General features: G+C 44.4%; 1 protein-coding gene across 1 annotated transcript in view; it reads left to right on the forward strand.

Annotated features, from left to right (window-relative positions):
• The first annotated feature begins 14,426 nt into the window (after positions 1-14,426).
• Positions 14,427-14,946, forward strand: part of Ppp1r21 (protein phosphatase 1 regulatory subunit 21) — a 64,775-nt gene continuing 64,255 nt past the window's right edge. Inside the window, exon 1 of the mRNA XM_010615802.3 lies at positions 14,427-14,657. Within this exon, the coding sequence (XP_010614104.1) occupies positions 14,442-14,657 (216 nt within the window). The 5' untranslated portion in view covers positions 14,427-14,441. The remainder of the gene's footprint in view (positions 14,658-14,946) is intronic.

Here is a 14,946-nt window from a genome sequence, read left to right on the forward strand (position 1 = left end):
AACCGCATCCCGCCCTGCAATTGGAGCAGATAATCGGAGAGCTGGCTCTGTGCACAGGAAATGTGTTCTGTTGCATTTGGTGAAGTGGAACAGAAAGAATGGGGACCACCTGATTTCTCTTGTGCCAAGGAGGGCAACACAAAGCAGCCCCAGAAAGCCTGCCCTGGCTGAGAAGGGCATGGAGAGCCCAGTGTGATCTCATAGAACTGGGCTCTATTGGGAACCCGAAGAGGGCAGGGCAGGTGGTGGGGCAGCCTGGGGCCTGGCTCTGTGGAGATGTCGGCTCTTTCTTGGGCCATTAAGTCAGCCTGCCTGCGTCTCTATCTTCATCTGTGAGATAACTGAGGGGTAAAAGCCAAAACATGTTAAAATCTGTTACTTGTTCCATCCAACCCACAAATGTTGCTTGGCAGCCTGCTGTGTGGTAAAGCCACAAGGGCCTGGGCCTACTTCCGGTTGAGCACTTCCGGCTGAAACTGTAAAACAAACAAATGTGAATACATCTTTTCTTGCCCCCTGATGAATCTCCCACTTTTCCTAAAGGTTAGGAAGAACAGCTGGCCCCAGCCTTTGCCAGGCTTCTCTCAGAGGGACTACATAGAAAAAGAAGCATTGCCCAGTAACAGAAACCAAAGGCCAGCTGAAATACCAGGGTTCCTGAGGATATGGTGAGTGACCAATCGTTAACTGGCAGAGAGCTTTTTTAGGTCCCTTGTGGAATCTTCATTCTTGAAGAGCCCTGTGCTGGGAACTATGCTGGGGTCCAGAAAAGACGTAAGGGCGAGTTAGCAGCAGCAGCAGCAACACACACACATACACACCAACAACAACGACACACACACACACAACTCTGGAGTAGCATCTCTTTTTGGAATATTTGTCTTCATGCGCTCTTAGCTTTGAGTTGGGTTTCTTGACAGCTGTTTCCTGCAGATTTCTACCTGATAGGCAAGGAGGCCTGGCCCCAGCTTTCACCTATGTGTGGAACAGAGACAGCTGTATTTCTTGTGGGACTCTGTGCAGTGAGAGAAAGACAAAGAGAGTCAAGGGACAGAGCTGAGCAGGGTAGTGTGTGGCTGCCTGTAATCCTAGCCCTCTGGGAAGCTGAGGCAGTAGGGTGGCAAGTTTGAGCCTAACCTGGGTAGGTTAGTGACTTAGTAAGATATTGTCTCAGCTAAAATGAAAAAAATGCAAAGGCCCTGGGTTCAATCCATCGTATAAAAAAAGAAAAAAGAAAAAGAAGTCAAATTGGTATGATCCTGGGCAAGTTTCTTTACTTCCCTTAATGTCAACAGAGCCACAAAGGTATTTTGTAAATCATGTTCTTAAGGAAATTTTTTGGAAAAATTATCAAAGCACACAGAGTGCACATTTGTCACTGAAATGATGACATTTTTATTTTGCTTTTAGCTCAAGTTTGCTTGTCATGATCTAGTAGTTATTCAAATGAGTGTTTTCTTTTAGTAAAATCCTTTGGCTTAGAGCTCTCCATCTAGAAATATTACTATTCATTACAAATGTTTAAATGCAGAAATTCATTTGTATGTTTCTTATTAAGCTTGTTCATCATGCATAGCTTAGTCGAAATTACAGACATTGTAATCTCATAAAAGCTAAGTGGAGTGAATTTGTAAAATTCATTTTACAAATAAATAAGCTGTTAAAACCATTGAATTTCTCCAGAGATAAAATGAATCAGGGAATCACATGTCATTGTCATGATCAGCTCATAACTGATTTATTAATCAGTGGTTTCATAGTCAGATCTGACTATGAAACTGGGCTCTTGTGAGGCTTCAATAAGAATATCAGGTTCTTGGATACCTACCCAGTAGCTATCTAATGAATGATAGTTGTTATTAATAGGTTTATATCCTCAAAAACAGACACACTTACAAAGACACACACACACACACACACACACATCTGGCCCTTTTACAGAGCATCCAACTGTGGTGGAAACAGAGGGATGCTTGCTTCAAAGTCTGAGTGTGAACCTAGCTGTATACTTTTTGGATTGTGGAATGGGGTCATCTGAGTACAGTAAATATCCCTAGGGACCCAATGAGTGCAGTCCTTCCTGGCTTAGCCTCTGACCTTACACACCTGCTTAGCTGGGGAAATAAAACTTGGAAGTATGGGATACAGCCTCAGGTTGTATTTGGGTAAGTCGTGACTGTCTACCATAGATAGCATAGGCAGGCTTTGGACTTTGTGGTCCATCTAGGGCAGTCTACCTGTGGGCGTGGGATTACCAGTGCCATGCAGGAAGACCGTGGAAGAGAGAATTCATCCTCTTGGCCTTGGAGGAGAAGCAAAAGCACTCATGAGTGGGAAGTGATTGAGGATAGAGAAAGCCAGCTTCCTCCAGAAGAGCCTGACCACGGACTCATGGTAGGGCTTTCACAGTGCTGAGAATTAATGTATTGGGTTCTTCCACCTCAGCCTAGATGAGATAAATTTGGGCTGTGTTGTGGTGCTGTGCCAGCCACCAACAATTGACACTGTCCTTTCCCTGCCAGGTACACCTTTATTGGGGTGTTACTAAGATTGGAATATCTGGATGTTATAGACAGCTCCAGCCATGAGAATTTTCAATATCAAAAATGAAGAGAAACAGAGTTTCTTGTGCTGTCTGTTCCCTTTTCCTCCTCTGTCCTGTCCCCTGCTTTGCTCTTTCCTCCTCCTCCGGGAAATGGGAGCTTGGTCTGAGGAAGCACTCTGTGTTCCACCATTTGCACAGCACAGTGCACCATATCCAGCCAATGTGTAGACTGCCTTATCTGTGAGGCCCACAGCAGCCTCTCAGCTCTGACTCCAGTCCCCTCTGCTCCATCTCCCAGCTCTTCTCCAAGTGCACTGTACACTCCCTTTGTAGGGATTTTGCCCCTGTGCTCCTGCATCTGGAACCCTTCCCCCAGCTGTCCGCATCCCAGCCACTGCTCACTCCTTTTTACTTGTCAGCCATGGTTGAGTGTCACTTCTCAGTGAGGCTTGCCTGACCCCTCCCCAGTCCCCTGATTCCTTGCCTACTCCACCTTCTCCACCATATGCTAACCTAACATAACAAGTACCTTATGCTCATTACTCGTGCGTGGTGTGCCCCTCTAGAAAGCCACCTGCATGGGGCAATTGTCTAATGCCCACTTCCTCTGTGGCCCACTGCAGTTTCCAGGAGTCCCTCATGTCTCAGTCTGTCCCAGGGCCAAGCTCCTGAAGGTTAGAGCTGGTGCCAGGGACCCTGGCCTGTCCTCAAACAAGCCCCTGTCCAAGCAAGCAGGCCAGCTCTGCAAGGCACAGGGCAAAGAAGGCTCCACACCCTGACTCAGGCTCCAGGGAGGACGAGTGTCCCAACACGCCCTGCAGGGCCACTTAGTCATTTTCCAGGTATTACTAATATGCCATACATGTTCTTTTCCAGCAGGCAATTTGTTTGCTCAAAAAGACTCAAGGGTAGTGGGGTGAGGTCACCAGAGAGCAGCCTAGACAATGACAAGCCCGGGTAGCAGCCGCTGAGCTCGGCGCCGGCGCCCCCTCGTGGCGTGGTGGGTCCCGCCGGCCAGGAACAAGGAGCTGGGCGGGATAGATTCGCCGCTGTTCCTCCAGAAATAGTTGATGATTGAAATATGAAATGAAAGAGGTTAGCATAACCCAGGCGTGATTAGGGTCTTGGAATGTGTTGAATTTCAATAAAAAAGTGAACAATCCCCTGAGACTGACTAAAAAGCAGGCAGAGCCGTGGCTATCAGCTAAGGCATAGTAGCTTTGAGAGCTTCCCCATGCCCTTTGCACCACAAGGGATTGTAGCCCCTCTTTGTTACCTAAATCGGTTATTTGTATGATGAGACACTTATATGTACACTAAAAAAAGCCAAAAGGACATAAACCCCCATGTCCTCACCACCCAGGTCCCAGATTACCAAGATTTTGTTGTTCGCTTTATTTGTTGTTTTACATTTATTTGCTTTTTCCTCCAGAAGTGTTGTCACCCAGCCATCGTGTTTGATTTACCCTAATTGCTTAGTGCACATATCTTTTTTTTCTCATTGAGTTTATCGGTACATTCTAGGTATACAGTACAGTTACATTCATCACTGGGCTCTTGTACCTTGACATGACAGGTCTTGGGTCTCATTTTTTCTCCATCCCCCCGCCCTCCTTTCTCTCCCTCCATCCTTTCCTATTTACAAAGACTTTGTTCCCAGTTTTTCCTTTTCTCGAACCTTTTCTTTTCCCTTCTTTCCTTTAGTGTGTGCTTAAAACTGTGGGCACTTCATACACAGCTACATGCTGTGATCATATCAAAAGATCCGTACCTCCAGGAGTCATCTGAATGCTGTATAAACAGTCCACATTTAGATTTTTCTTGAAAATGTTTTTGGGTTATTTGTGGATCGCAGCAGTGCACGTGTTATGTTTGGTAGTTATTTCCTTTAGGTCCCCTCTTGATTGACTTATCCTAACGTATGGCAAAATGCACAGGTGTTGGCCGGAGGATGAATTTTGACAAACGTGTACCATTGGAAACCCATACCATCATCCAGAGAAAAGACTTTTCCAGAGTCTCAGAGGTCACCTCGGTGACTTGGAGTCAACACTGCTCTGATTTCTTTCACCGTGTGTGAGTTTTGCCTGTTCCAGAATTTCTTACAGAATGGAAGCTTACAGTGTGTACTTTTGTGGGTGCCTGGCTTTTCACAGCTCAGCATAGAGTTGTTGCCTGTTCCTTGTTGTTAGTGAGCTGCATCCCATTGGCTGCACCTATCCACACTTTGCTTATGCGTGCTTTAGCGGCTGGCCATCTGGAATGTTTCCAGTCGGTGCTATTATAAATAAAGTTGCTATGACTATTTTTCATGGACATATGTTTTCGTTTCTTTTTTCTTTTTCCTTTCTTTTTGTTGTTCCTGAATCTCATCAGAAAGCCCTATGGTGGCCCGGTGGCCCACCTTCAGTGAAGGCACTAAAATTTGTCAGCAGATCACAGGGTGACGCCCAATCCTACCCCACCCTGTGTCAGGTCCTGCCTCCCTTGCTGAACAAATGACCTGTGCTTTAAATCAATTATTCTGTTAGGAATTACAAAATGGTAGTTATTGAAAAGCCTAGCATCCCTCCTGGTTCTGTGTGAAGAAGCTTCCTTCACTAACTTCTCGTCATATAGGAAAGGCACAGAAATGCTTGGCTGTTTTTAATTGCTAGTGAGAATTTTTATTTCACGTATGAATTGTTGGAAACTTTGCAAAAAGCCAAGAGAAGAAAAGTTCTCACAAGGAAGTATCACTCACAATTTAAATGCTCACTGTGCTTTAAGAAAAGATACCTACTACAGAAGAGCATTAACGTCAGTGGACTTGAATCCATATAGTAATCGTTATAACGATAATAAGTACTATTTGGGAAACATTTCCCAGGGACTGGAATTAATCAACTAATAATTAAATCCTTTTCATGATAACAGTTATAGAAAAAATAAAAACAGCGGTCTTTGCGCAGCTCAAAGGGCCCTCTCCCCTCGGAGGAGGATGTGCATCCATCTCTATTCAGTTGACAGTCATGGAGAACTCACTGCCTTGGGAAAACAAAGATGAGTTAGACTCACTGCCTGTGAAGCCTCGGGAGGCCTCAGGGACGAACTTGGTCTCAGCGATTCCTGAGCCTTGCTTGGCACAGATGCTTGTGACGTCTGTTGGGAGACCTCAGGAACATCCTGAAGTTGCTGGAGACACCAAGGTGATAGCATCATCTGCCCTCGTCACAGGTGGCAGGTACATCATGGGCCGTGAGCCGGGTATGGGGAGAAGGAATGACTTGTAGTGTTTGCCTGTTTTTGTGGTGCAAAGGCCCCCCTCGTGGCCCGTTTCAAGCTGCCATCATGAGGTCATAAATGCAGAGGTGCTGAGACGGGAACTAGACATCGTCACACCATGGCCCCATCTGGTGGCCGCCATAGACACGCATAACTTCACACACACAGACAATAGATAAGTAGAGTAGAGGTGATAAAGCAGTAGTAACATGAAGTGGGTTTTGAGTGTTTCTTATCTTTGTAACAAAATGAATTTAATTGTAAATTTATATCATTTAATTTCATTTTTCAGCACTAGGTATAGAACCCAAAGTCTTTGCACTTAGTTACATCCCTAGCTGTTATTATCTTTTGAAACAGGGTGTTGCAGCCACTAAGTTGCCTAGGATGGGCTGTAACTTGCCATCCTCCTGCCTCAGCCTCCCTGAGTGCTGGGATCACAGGCCAGGTGTGTACCACCATGCTTGCTTTATCACTTGCATTTTAAGGAGGGGTGTGTTCAACAAGTGACCTGCCCATTTCCTGAAAAATCAGACAGCAGTGAGCCTGCTCCTGCACACTGCTGTGCATAATTGTTACAGTACTGCAACGCAGCCATGAAAATATGCAGCATGCTGCTTGGGACTTGGAATAATGTGGCTGGGTAACACCCTGAGCCGGGATGCTCAACTACCTTTGGACACAAAGAAGGGAGAAGCTGGGTGTAGTATACTAGTACTCCTTAACCTAACTGGGAGGGATATTTAATTCTTTGTTACTGATATAATAAGTTACCCCAAACTTACTTGTTTTAAAAGCACACATGTATATTACCTATTTATAGTTCTGGGGGGTCAATGTGAGCAGGGGCTGTCATGGGCTAAGGGCCACGTGTCAGCAGGCTCTGCTCCTTCTGGAGGCTGTCGGAGGGCATCTTTTCTCTCACCTTCAATGGCTTCCACAGCCACCCTCCCCCTCGGCTCCCCCCATCCTCAAAGTCACCAGCGTTGGCCTGAGTCCTTTTCACCCTGCCATCTCTTTGGGTTGTTCTTTGGAGAGCTGATTAGCAACCTTAATTGATCTGTAGCCTTAATTCCTCTTTCCCTGTTATCTGTCACGCTTGACACTTTCATAGGGGCTATGACTGGGCTGGTGGGCAACTTCGTTGTCTGTAGGCTTCATCCTCTCCGGGTGCGGGGCCTCGAAGGCAGAGACAGTGAGGATCTGCTGCTAGTAAGCAGCTGTGCAACAAGTGCTATGAAAAAAGCAAACAAGAGAAGAGAGCCAGGAAAGGGAGGGATTTAGTAGTCCTCGCTAGGAAGGTGACTTGTGAGATAAGAACAGCAAGGTGGGAAGCCACCATGCCCAGGCCGGAAAGCTGCCTGGTTGAGGTTGAGCTCCTTCATGCCACCCCAAAGAACAGCATGCTGGCTAGACAGGCTCCACTTCAAGATAGGTCTCCCAACCAGCTTCCTCTTCCAACCAGATCTATTTGTCCCAAGGACCTTGCTGCTCAGTGGTCAAATTCATGAGGGCAGGCACACAACTAGACGTAGTAAATATCAGTTAACAATGTAAAGGTTTAAGTGTCAGTACCGGGGATTGAACTCAGGACCTTCACACTGAGCTCCATCCCTAGCCTAGCCCATGTATTTATTATTTAATGTATTATTATTATTATTTATTTATCTGGTTATTATTTATTTATTTACTTACTTTCTTACATATTCATGGGGTCTCACTGAAGTGCCTAGGCTGGGCTTGAACCTAGGCTCCTCCTGCCTTAGCCTCTCAGGATGCTAGGATTACAGGCATGTGTCGCTATACTATGCTGTGGTTCAGAGTTGTTTATTTGTTTTTTGGTGACATTGTCTTGAAGTATAGTTCAGGCTGGCCTTGAACTTACAGTGATCTCCCTGCCTCAGCCTCCTGAGTGCTGGGATTACAGGCGTGCACCCCCATGCCTGGCTCAGTCCAGAGTTTTTAAGTGCTAAAGGACACCCGGGAAAAGGTGCCTGGGAGCATGGTGGGGAAGAGGTGATGTCTGACAAGTTTGTGGGGCAGTGGAGGAGTGGGGAAGGCATTTAGAGCAAGGGAGAGCATAGGCAATGACAAGGAGGTTGCTGGGGGTGCCAGCATCATAGCAGAACTATTGAGGTCCAGGGCAGGAAGAGGAAGGACTCACGAGTTAGGGTCTCCTATGGGAGTAAGGAACTATCTACCTCTGAAGTCGGTCATCTGTGGCAAGAAGGAGGGGCTGGAATCGGGGACAATCGGGAGGTTGTTTGGAAGCAGTGCAGTAGACTCAGGTGAGCCCTCCAGGCTCAAATGTTGTAGGATCCCAGTCACATGAGGTCCTGGAGTGGTCACGTTCACGGAGGCAGAGAGTGAAGGGGTGATTAGGGGGTCGGGGGACGGGGGACGGAGAACAAGGGTGTAGCATTTAAAGGATATGGATAGGGCCGGGGATTTAGCTCAGTGGTTCCTCCACCTGCCTCGCAAGCTCAAGGACCTGAGTTCGATCCCCAGTACCAAAAAGAATAAAGGATAGGGGTGTATATATATAAATTTCCTGCAAGACAGAAGAGTAAAAGAGCTTGGGGGGGCATTGAAGCCGACAGGGGAACAGGGCTGAGAGATGAGCTGTGAGATGTGGATGCTTCTGCTTCTGCTTCCCACGGCTCCAGAGGCCCCGCCCTGCCCCAGCCCAGCCTCGCCCAGTGATGTCTACCTCACGAAGGTACGAGTTCAAACACAGCCCGAGAAGCGGAACGCATGCTTTGGCACCCGAAGCCTCATCCAGCACTCGTTCGCTTCTCACCTTTTAGGCTCCCTAGTAAAGGGTTACCTGCGTGGGGACACTTAACCTTAGAGAAAACACAGTCCGCCCTGAGGTGGAGGACCTGGCTTCTAGCTCTGATGCTGCTGGTGTTTGCCTGACTCTGGCCGCACCCACCTGGCTCTACCTCGTTCCATCTTCTGTCTCGCTGTAGCTGAGATAGGCAAAGTTCTCGAGCACAGCCAGAGGGAGGAGTTGCAAAACTTCTCAGTACACAACTCCCATTTATAGGACGAGCCCTCAGAGTTGAAAATCATCAGATTCTGCTCAGACTTGTTCCTCACAGGGTACTGGTTTCTCAACCTGAACTTTGGAGCCAGCCGCTCAGGAAAAACATGTGAAGAGGATTTTTTTCCTTCGCTACCCGCCTCTTCTTTTCATTTCTTGAGTGTTATGCATTTTATCTGGACTAAAAATTAACAACAACGAGACTGTGTTACGGTGAAAGGCCCGCCAATGCCTTCCTTAATCTTTCCCCGCTATGATCTAAAGGTGTCCTCCCCCCAATTCATGTGTTGGAAATGTATCCTTCGAATTTAGGTTGAGTGAATGCTTGGAGGTAATTAGGATTAGTGAGGTCATGAGGGTGGGGCCCCTTCGATGGATTAGGGGCTTTATAAGAAGGGGAAGAGAGGCCTGATCCAGTGCATCTGCTCTGCCTTGCCAGGTGACGCGAGGCGAGTTTACCATGTAGCAAAGCGGCCCTCGTGAGGTGTGGAGCAGGCGCTGGCCCAAGGCTCTTGGGCTTTCCAGCCTGTAGAAATGTGAGCCAATAAATGTCCCTCCCATTAAGAAAATGACTCAGTCTGTAGTATTCTGTTGTATAGCAACAGGAAACAGACTGCCATCCCCTATAGTCACCCATAGGTAAATGCTCTGTTCTCCATTGTCCCTCATCACTTATGGTGAGTGGCTGGGAGACTGGGAGGCCAGGCCTGAGAAATGCTTCCTTGCCCATTGTAACGACTATGTGGGGTGGTGCTGGCTGGTCCTCGCCTCACTGTGGTAGATGCTGCTGGGTCAAATCACTCCGAAGTAGAATGAATGATGCAAAGGGCATGGATAGAGCTTAGAATTTTGAAAAAGCTTTTGATTTGCAGTTGTGTGCCAACATGGGCAACACGTTCCACAGCTAAAACCACAAACATGTGCTTCTTCTGTACCATGACATAGCATTCAGAGACTGAAACATCTCTGATACAGTATAGTTGGCAACCTGATGACCACATCATTCCCAATCTATATACAGTTGCTTCACATATCTACAGCAATTAGTCCTATAAACCACAGCAAACAGTGAATTAGCAATTAGCATTGCTCCTGAGGAACCACACAGTTAGGCTCTTGAGAGCTTCTTTTCATTGATCCTTCAACACAACCATATTGTGTGTGCATTCGTGTTTAACATATCTTATTTAATACGTATGATTGATTCATTAACATCAAGCCAGTAGTGGTCAAAAGCACTATCAGGTTAGGCCTGAACAAAGGTGATCCTATAGCAGTATTTTCTTAGAAGGCCTGTTGCAGACTTGTTCTGAGAAACACTGTCTGGTGCTAGACACTACTGCGCCACCAAGCTTGGGGCCCACTTCAAACAACAAAAATGCAGGAAATGAAGCACTGAGTGGACCAGCCAAATAGACACCTGTTAAAGGATGAGAACAGAAGCAGGATGGTGCATGTCATCTCATTTGACCTCACCTGGGAATGTAGACTTTGGGTCACTCAAATCTTTTGCTTGCAAATGACCGTGCAGGTATTACGAGTATTGATTTGGGGGTTGCAAATACATTTTAGGCGAATTTGCAGATACAGAGTCCATGAATAAAGAACACTGCACACCAGGGCCTGTTGTAAATCAACAAAATCCAGTGCTTGCTCCCATTCTGTGAATTGTCAGAGATATGGGTTATAATATGCAAGAAATGTTCAAATAAGTCAGTCACAATTAGGTTTGATAAACTATTAAGGGGATGGCATTGCATCTTAAATAGCTTTTTAAGTCAAGATCTAGTCTCCAATTTTAACGAAGATTCAAGAATTTCAAAGCATGGGTCCCTGAGATCCATTCAGTAACTCACTTTTCATCTTTGCCTCAGCCATGCTCTGAAATAATAAAATTACTATGTACCCAACTACTGTGCCCATCTCCAGCCAGACATCCACCTGCTCCACAGCTCAAAAAGATACAATCTTTTCAGCATGGAACTTATTCCACATACAAGGGAGGCAGCCTGTTAGACAAGTGCTGGATACTTCCTTTCTTGGTCCCCTTTCTGTCCTCCCCAGTTGGGGAATGCTAGGCTCTGTTTTCCACCATTATCACTCTACGATGCTTAAGAAAGCCACCAAGTCCTGTTTTATGCTGGATTTATTGCTCAGGGTGAGTTTGAACACAAACTTACCTGGCTTATGCTGCACAACCACAACAAGTTCATCTTGCATGTAGGTGTATAGAGAAAACAGCCTTCCCTTCCTGTACAACAGAACAAGTCTTCCTCAAAAAGGAGGAAATGTCTTTGGAGGCGAAAAGTCTAACTCATCAACTAATAATGTCCCAGTAAGAAGTTTTGGTTTACAACAGCCCTTCCATTTGTGAAATGATTGTGTTTTTGAGTTTTGTCCCTACCCAAGATGGCTTCTCTCTGTGTGGAGAAAACACTGTGCCCTTAGAGACAAGGCAGGGGACCCAGGATCTGCACCAAGCAAGTCTTGGTGTTGCTTTCTAGCCCTCACCATCTTCTGTCATGGTGAGTGCTGGCTTATCCTGGTGCATCTGCCACAGAAGTTATTTGAGTGAGAGTAATCAAATCTCTCATGGCATAGTCAGGGCTTTGGGGTTCTCCCAGCTGACCTGCCTCTCCTGTGTAGCTAAGACCTATTGCCAGAGCTGACTGCCCCAGGGACAGGCACCTGACCCTAATGGAGCCAATCAGAGAACTTCCTTGGGATTTTTCAAACTGGAACTAAGCAAGCTAGTTTCTCCCTAGAGACAATGGAGGCAAAACTGTGAGATGGGAAACAGGATCTTTGGCCATTTTGTTACTACCCCATAGAAGTGGACCTTCAGGAAGAGGCAGAGTGTGAGAGCTGCAGAAACCTTCAGACCCCTGGTCTAAGTTGTGCCTGAGGCCCTGCAGGTTTTATTTTCCTATTATTCTGTGTGATATTCTCATACCTTCCTATAAATTCCCACTTAGGCCCCAAGCTAATTTAGTACAGTTCAGTTTCTGACATTTGCAACTGAAAAAAAAAGAGCCAAAACAATATACTTTAATGGTCATCACAGCACTTGATATACAATTCCAAGAGATTTTATTTGTACCATTCCATTAAATATACTATTTATAGGTTGAGAGCTATTGTTGGCAAACAAGAGACAACTGAGACTTTAAAATTTTTCTGTTATGGTGAGTTGTAGCTTCCATACAGCAAAGTATACAGAATAAATGTACTTCCCAAGGAATTATCATAAATTAACACCTGTGTTGCTGCCACACAAGTAGGAAACAGGACATTGCCAAGACTGCTGAAGCCCACCTCATGTTCCTCCTGATAGAGTCTCTGTCCTACAAAACAAATCACTTTGCTTTTATGGTTATCAATTCAATTCTCTTACTAGTTTTATTACTCAACCATGCAACCCCAAACCTTTGAATTCTACCAATCTTTAAACATTATATAAATGAAGGCAGGCATCATTTTATTTTTTCAAAAATCCAGCTTTTCTGCTCTGGATTTTTGAGCTTTACATAAAATCTGTAGCTTAATCTTTTCCATTGCTCTTTAATATTCTATAACATGAATGTGCAATCATTAACTTATCCATTCTGTTGATGGATATTTGTTTTGTGTTTTGGTTATCATGGATAATGCTAAAATGAATATTATTGGTGAATATGTGCACACATTTTTACTGGATATGTTCAAAAGAGCAGAGTTACTTAGTCATAAATACTACATGAATCTCTTCAAGTGAGTAGACAACATCAAATTTTCTAAGTGACTCTTCCAGTTTATATTCTTACCAACATTTTATGCAAATTTCTCTTGTTCTTTATACTCACTAAAACTTGTCAGAGTTTTTAATCTTAGCCACTGTGCTTTTCATTTTACTTCCTCCTGATTATTAATGGGGAACTATATGTTTTTTTGCACGTTGATTGGTTGGTGGTCATTTTGTATATCTTCCTTTATGAAATGTTTGTTGAAACCTTTTGGTCATTTTACCATCTGGTTGCTTGGTTTCTGCTTTATTGCTTTGTAAGGGCTCTTTATATACTCAGGCTGCGGGATATATATGTTGTAAACGTCTTTTATTCTGTGGCTTGCTTTTTCACTTATTTAATGCTATCTTCTGAAGATGAAATGCTTAGATTTATCAGTTGGGATTTCGACCTAGAACAATTAGATTAGGTGGTGAAAAATAAATTCTAATTTTTTGTATATGTGCTGCCAAAGTGAGCACAGGAAAATAAATTCTAACTCAGTACAATGAATTTACACAGGCTCTCTGGCTAAAGTTGTACATTCTTTCTTTGCAATGTTATTTCTGGAATAGTTTTTAAAACAAAGCAAAAATTCTATTCTTTACAAACCATGAAAACCCATGATGCGTAATTCTGCCACTTGGTGGTGCCACAGAAAACTAGCAACAATTTGGAAAACTACTGAAAATTTAGAGTAGGACTTAGTTATTAGCAAACAGAAAAATAAAAACATTTTAAAGTTTGTAATTCTCTTGCACATTATAATGAATATACTGTAGATTCAGCCTTTCACTATAAAGTTCCCAGCTTACTCACTGCCAAAAATAGAAACTCAGGATAGCACAAATAATTTTTTTTAATCATGAAAAATTTTCAAGTGTCCTAAAGTACAAACATAACATCCCTAGAAACCACATAAGAAATGTTAACCCTGTCATATTTACTTAAAAAATTTTTTAAAAGTTTGTTTCTTTGTTCTCTCCAGTTTCAATCCCCTCTTTTCGCACTAGAGGCAACCATTACCCAGAATTTGATGTTTGTCCTTCCAGTTCTTGTTTCTGTATTTTTAGTACACTTTCACATGTCCGTGAACAATTCAAATGTTATTTTATATATATATACTATAGTACCCTGTAATTCGTTTTTTACATTTAACATGGTGTTTTGATATATATGTGTGTATACATAGATTTAGATATATATAGGTATTAACTGCTATATTGTACGCAAACAGTAAGTCCCTGGCTTACAAACATCTGAGTTGTGCATCTCCACAGGTGATTGTGTAAGACTCATTTGGCTCAGAACTAATCCAATTTAGAACAATTCTCCTGGACAGAATTTGTTCATAAACCCGGGACTTACAAATATGGTTAACATATACCTTGTACTTAACCATTCTTTTAATGAACATTTCAAAGCTGCAATGAAATACAATGCCTAGTACAATTCTAAAGAAACCTTTAAGTGAGCACAGGCAGCTTTTAATTCATGCAAAAGCATTATAAATATGTTTATTAAAACTCACACAAGGTTTTGCTTTTTTTCCCTCAAACACCTGCTAACCCAAGAGATGAAGGGAGGAGAGGGGGATACTGAAAGAATTAAGATGTGTTAGGTACCTGTACTCACTCCCCACTATGAATGCAATCATTATGTACTACAAACACGTACCAATAAAAACAGTTAACGTCCGCTCTATCTGCATGCATGGCAGGAATCAGTGCCTCAAATTTCTTAATGGCCTTTTACTCCCCCCACCGTAAAAGACTAATGTGCTAGCGCAGGGGAAGGGGTGGGCGGATGGACAAAAGAAATCTCAATGTTAAAAGCAGTGAAGGTTTGTCCGGTCTGGAGCAGGGGAAAGTGGCAGGAGCAAGTGTTATACAATTGGGAGAGGCTTGAGAGTTTACAGGGAAGGGCATATCTCGTGCTACCATGTCTGGATAACGAGACAGAACACACAGATCTTTTTTTCTATACTCTTTGTAGAAGATGGAACCATCAAACGCCAGGAGGTTGCCATGGAAACCACAGGGTAGGTCGGCTGGAATTCTAGATGCACTTAGAATGTTTCTTCTTCCGGTCTTCTGCTCTTCGCGACTCCGCCTCTCTCCTCGGTCCCCCGCCCAACCTGTGAACACTCGTTACTCTCTTCCATCTTTGATTGTCCCCTACTCCGTTTCAGGTCGCCATCTTGGCGCAAGGTCCAAGATGGCGCCTAGAGCCCAGAGGCAGCGCCTAGGAGGCTGCGCGCAAAGCAGCTCGGCACGTAAGTGTGGGGTGGGGACGTCCCGCCGCCGCCCCGCCCCCGATAGTCGCCCCGC

The sequence above is a fragment of the Fukomys damarensis genome, unplaced genomic scaffold (genome assembly GCF_012274545.1).
Source record: "Fukomys damarensis isolate Sample0158 unplaced genomic scaffold, DMR_v1.0_HiC HiC_scaffold_2, whole genome shotgun sequence".
NCBI lineage: Eukaryota > Metazoa > Chordata > Mammalia > Rodentia > Bathyergidae > Fukomys > Fukomys damarensis.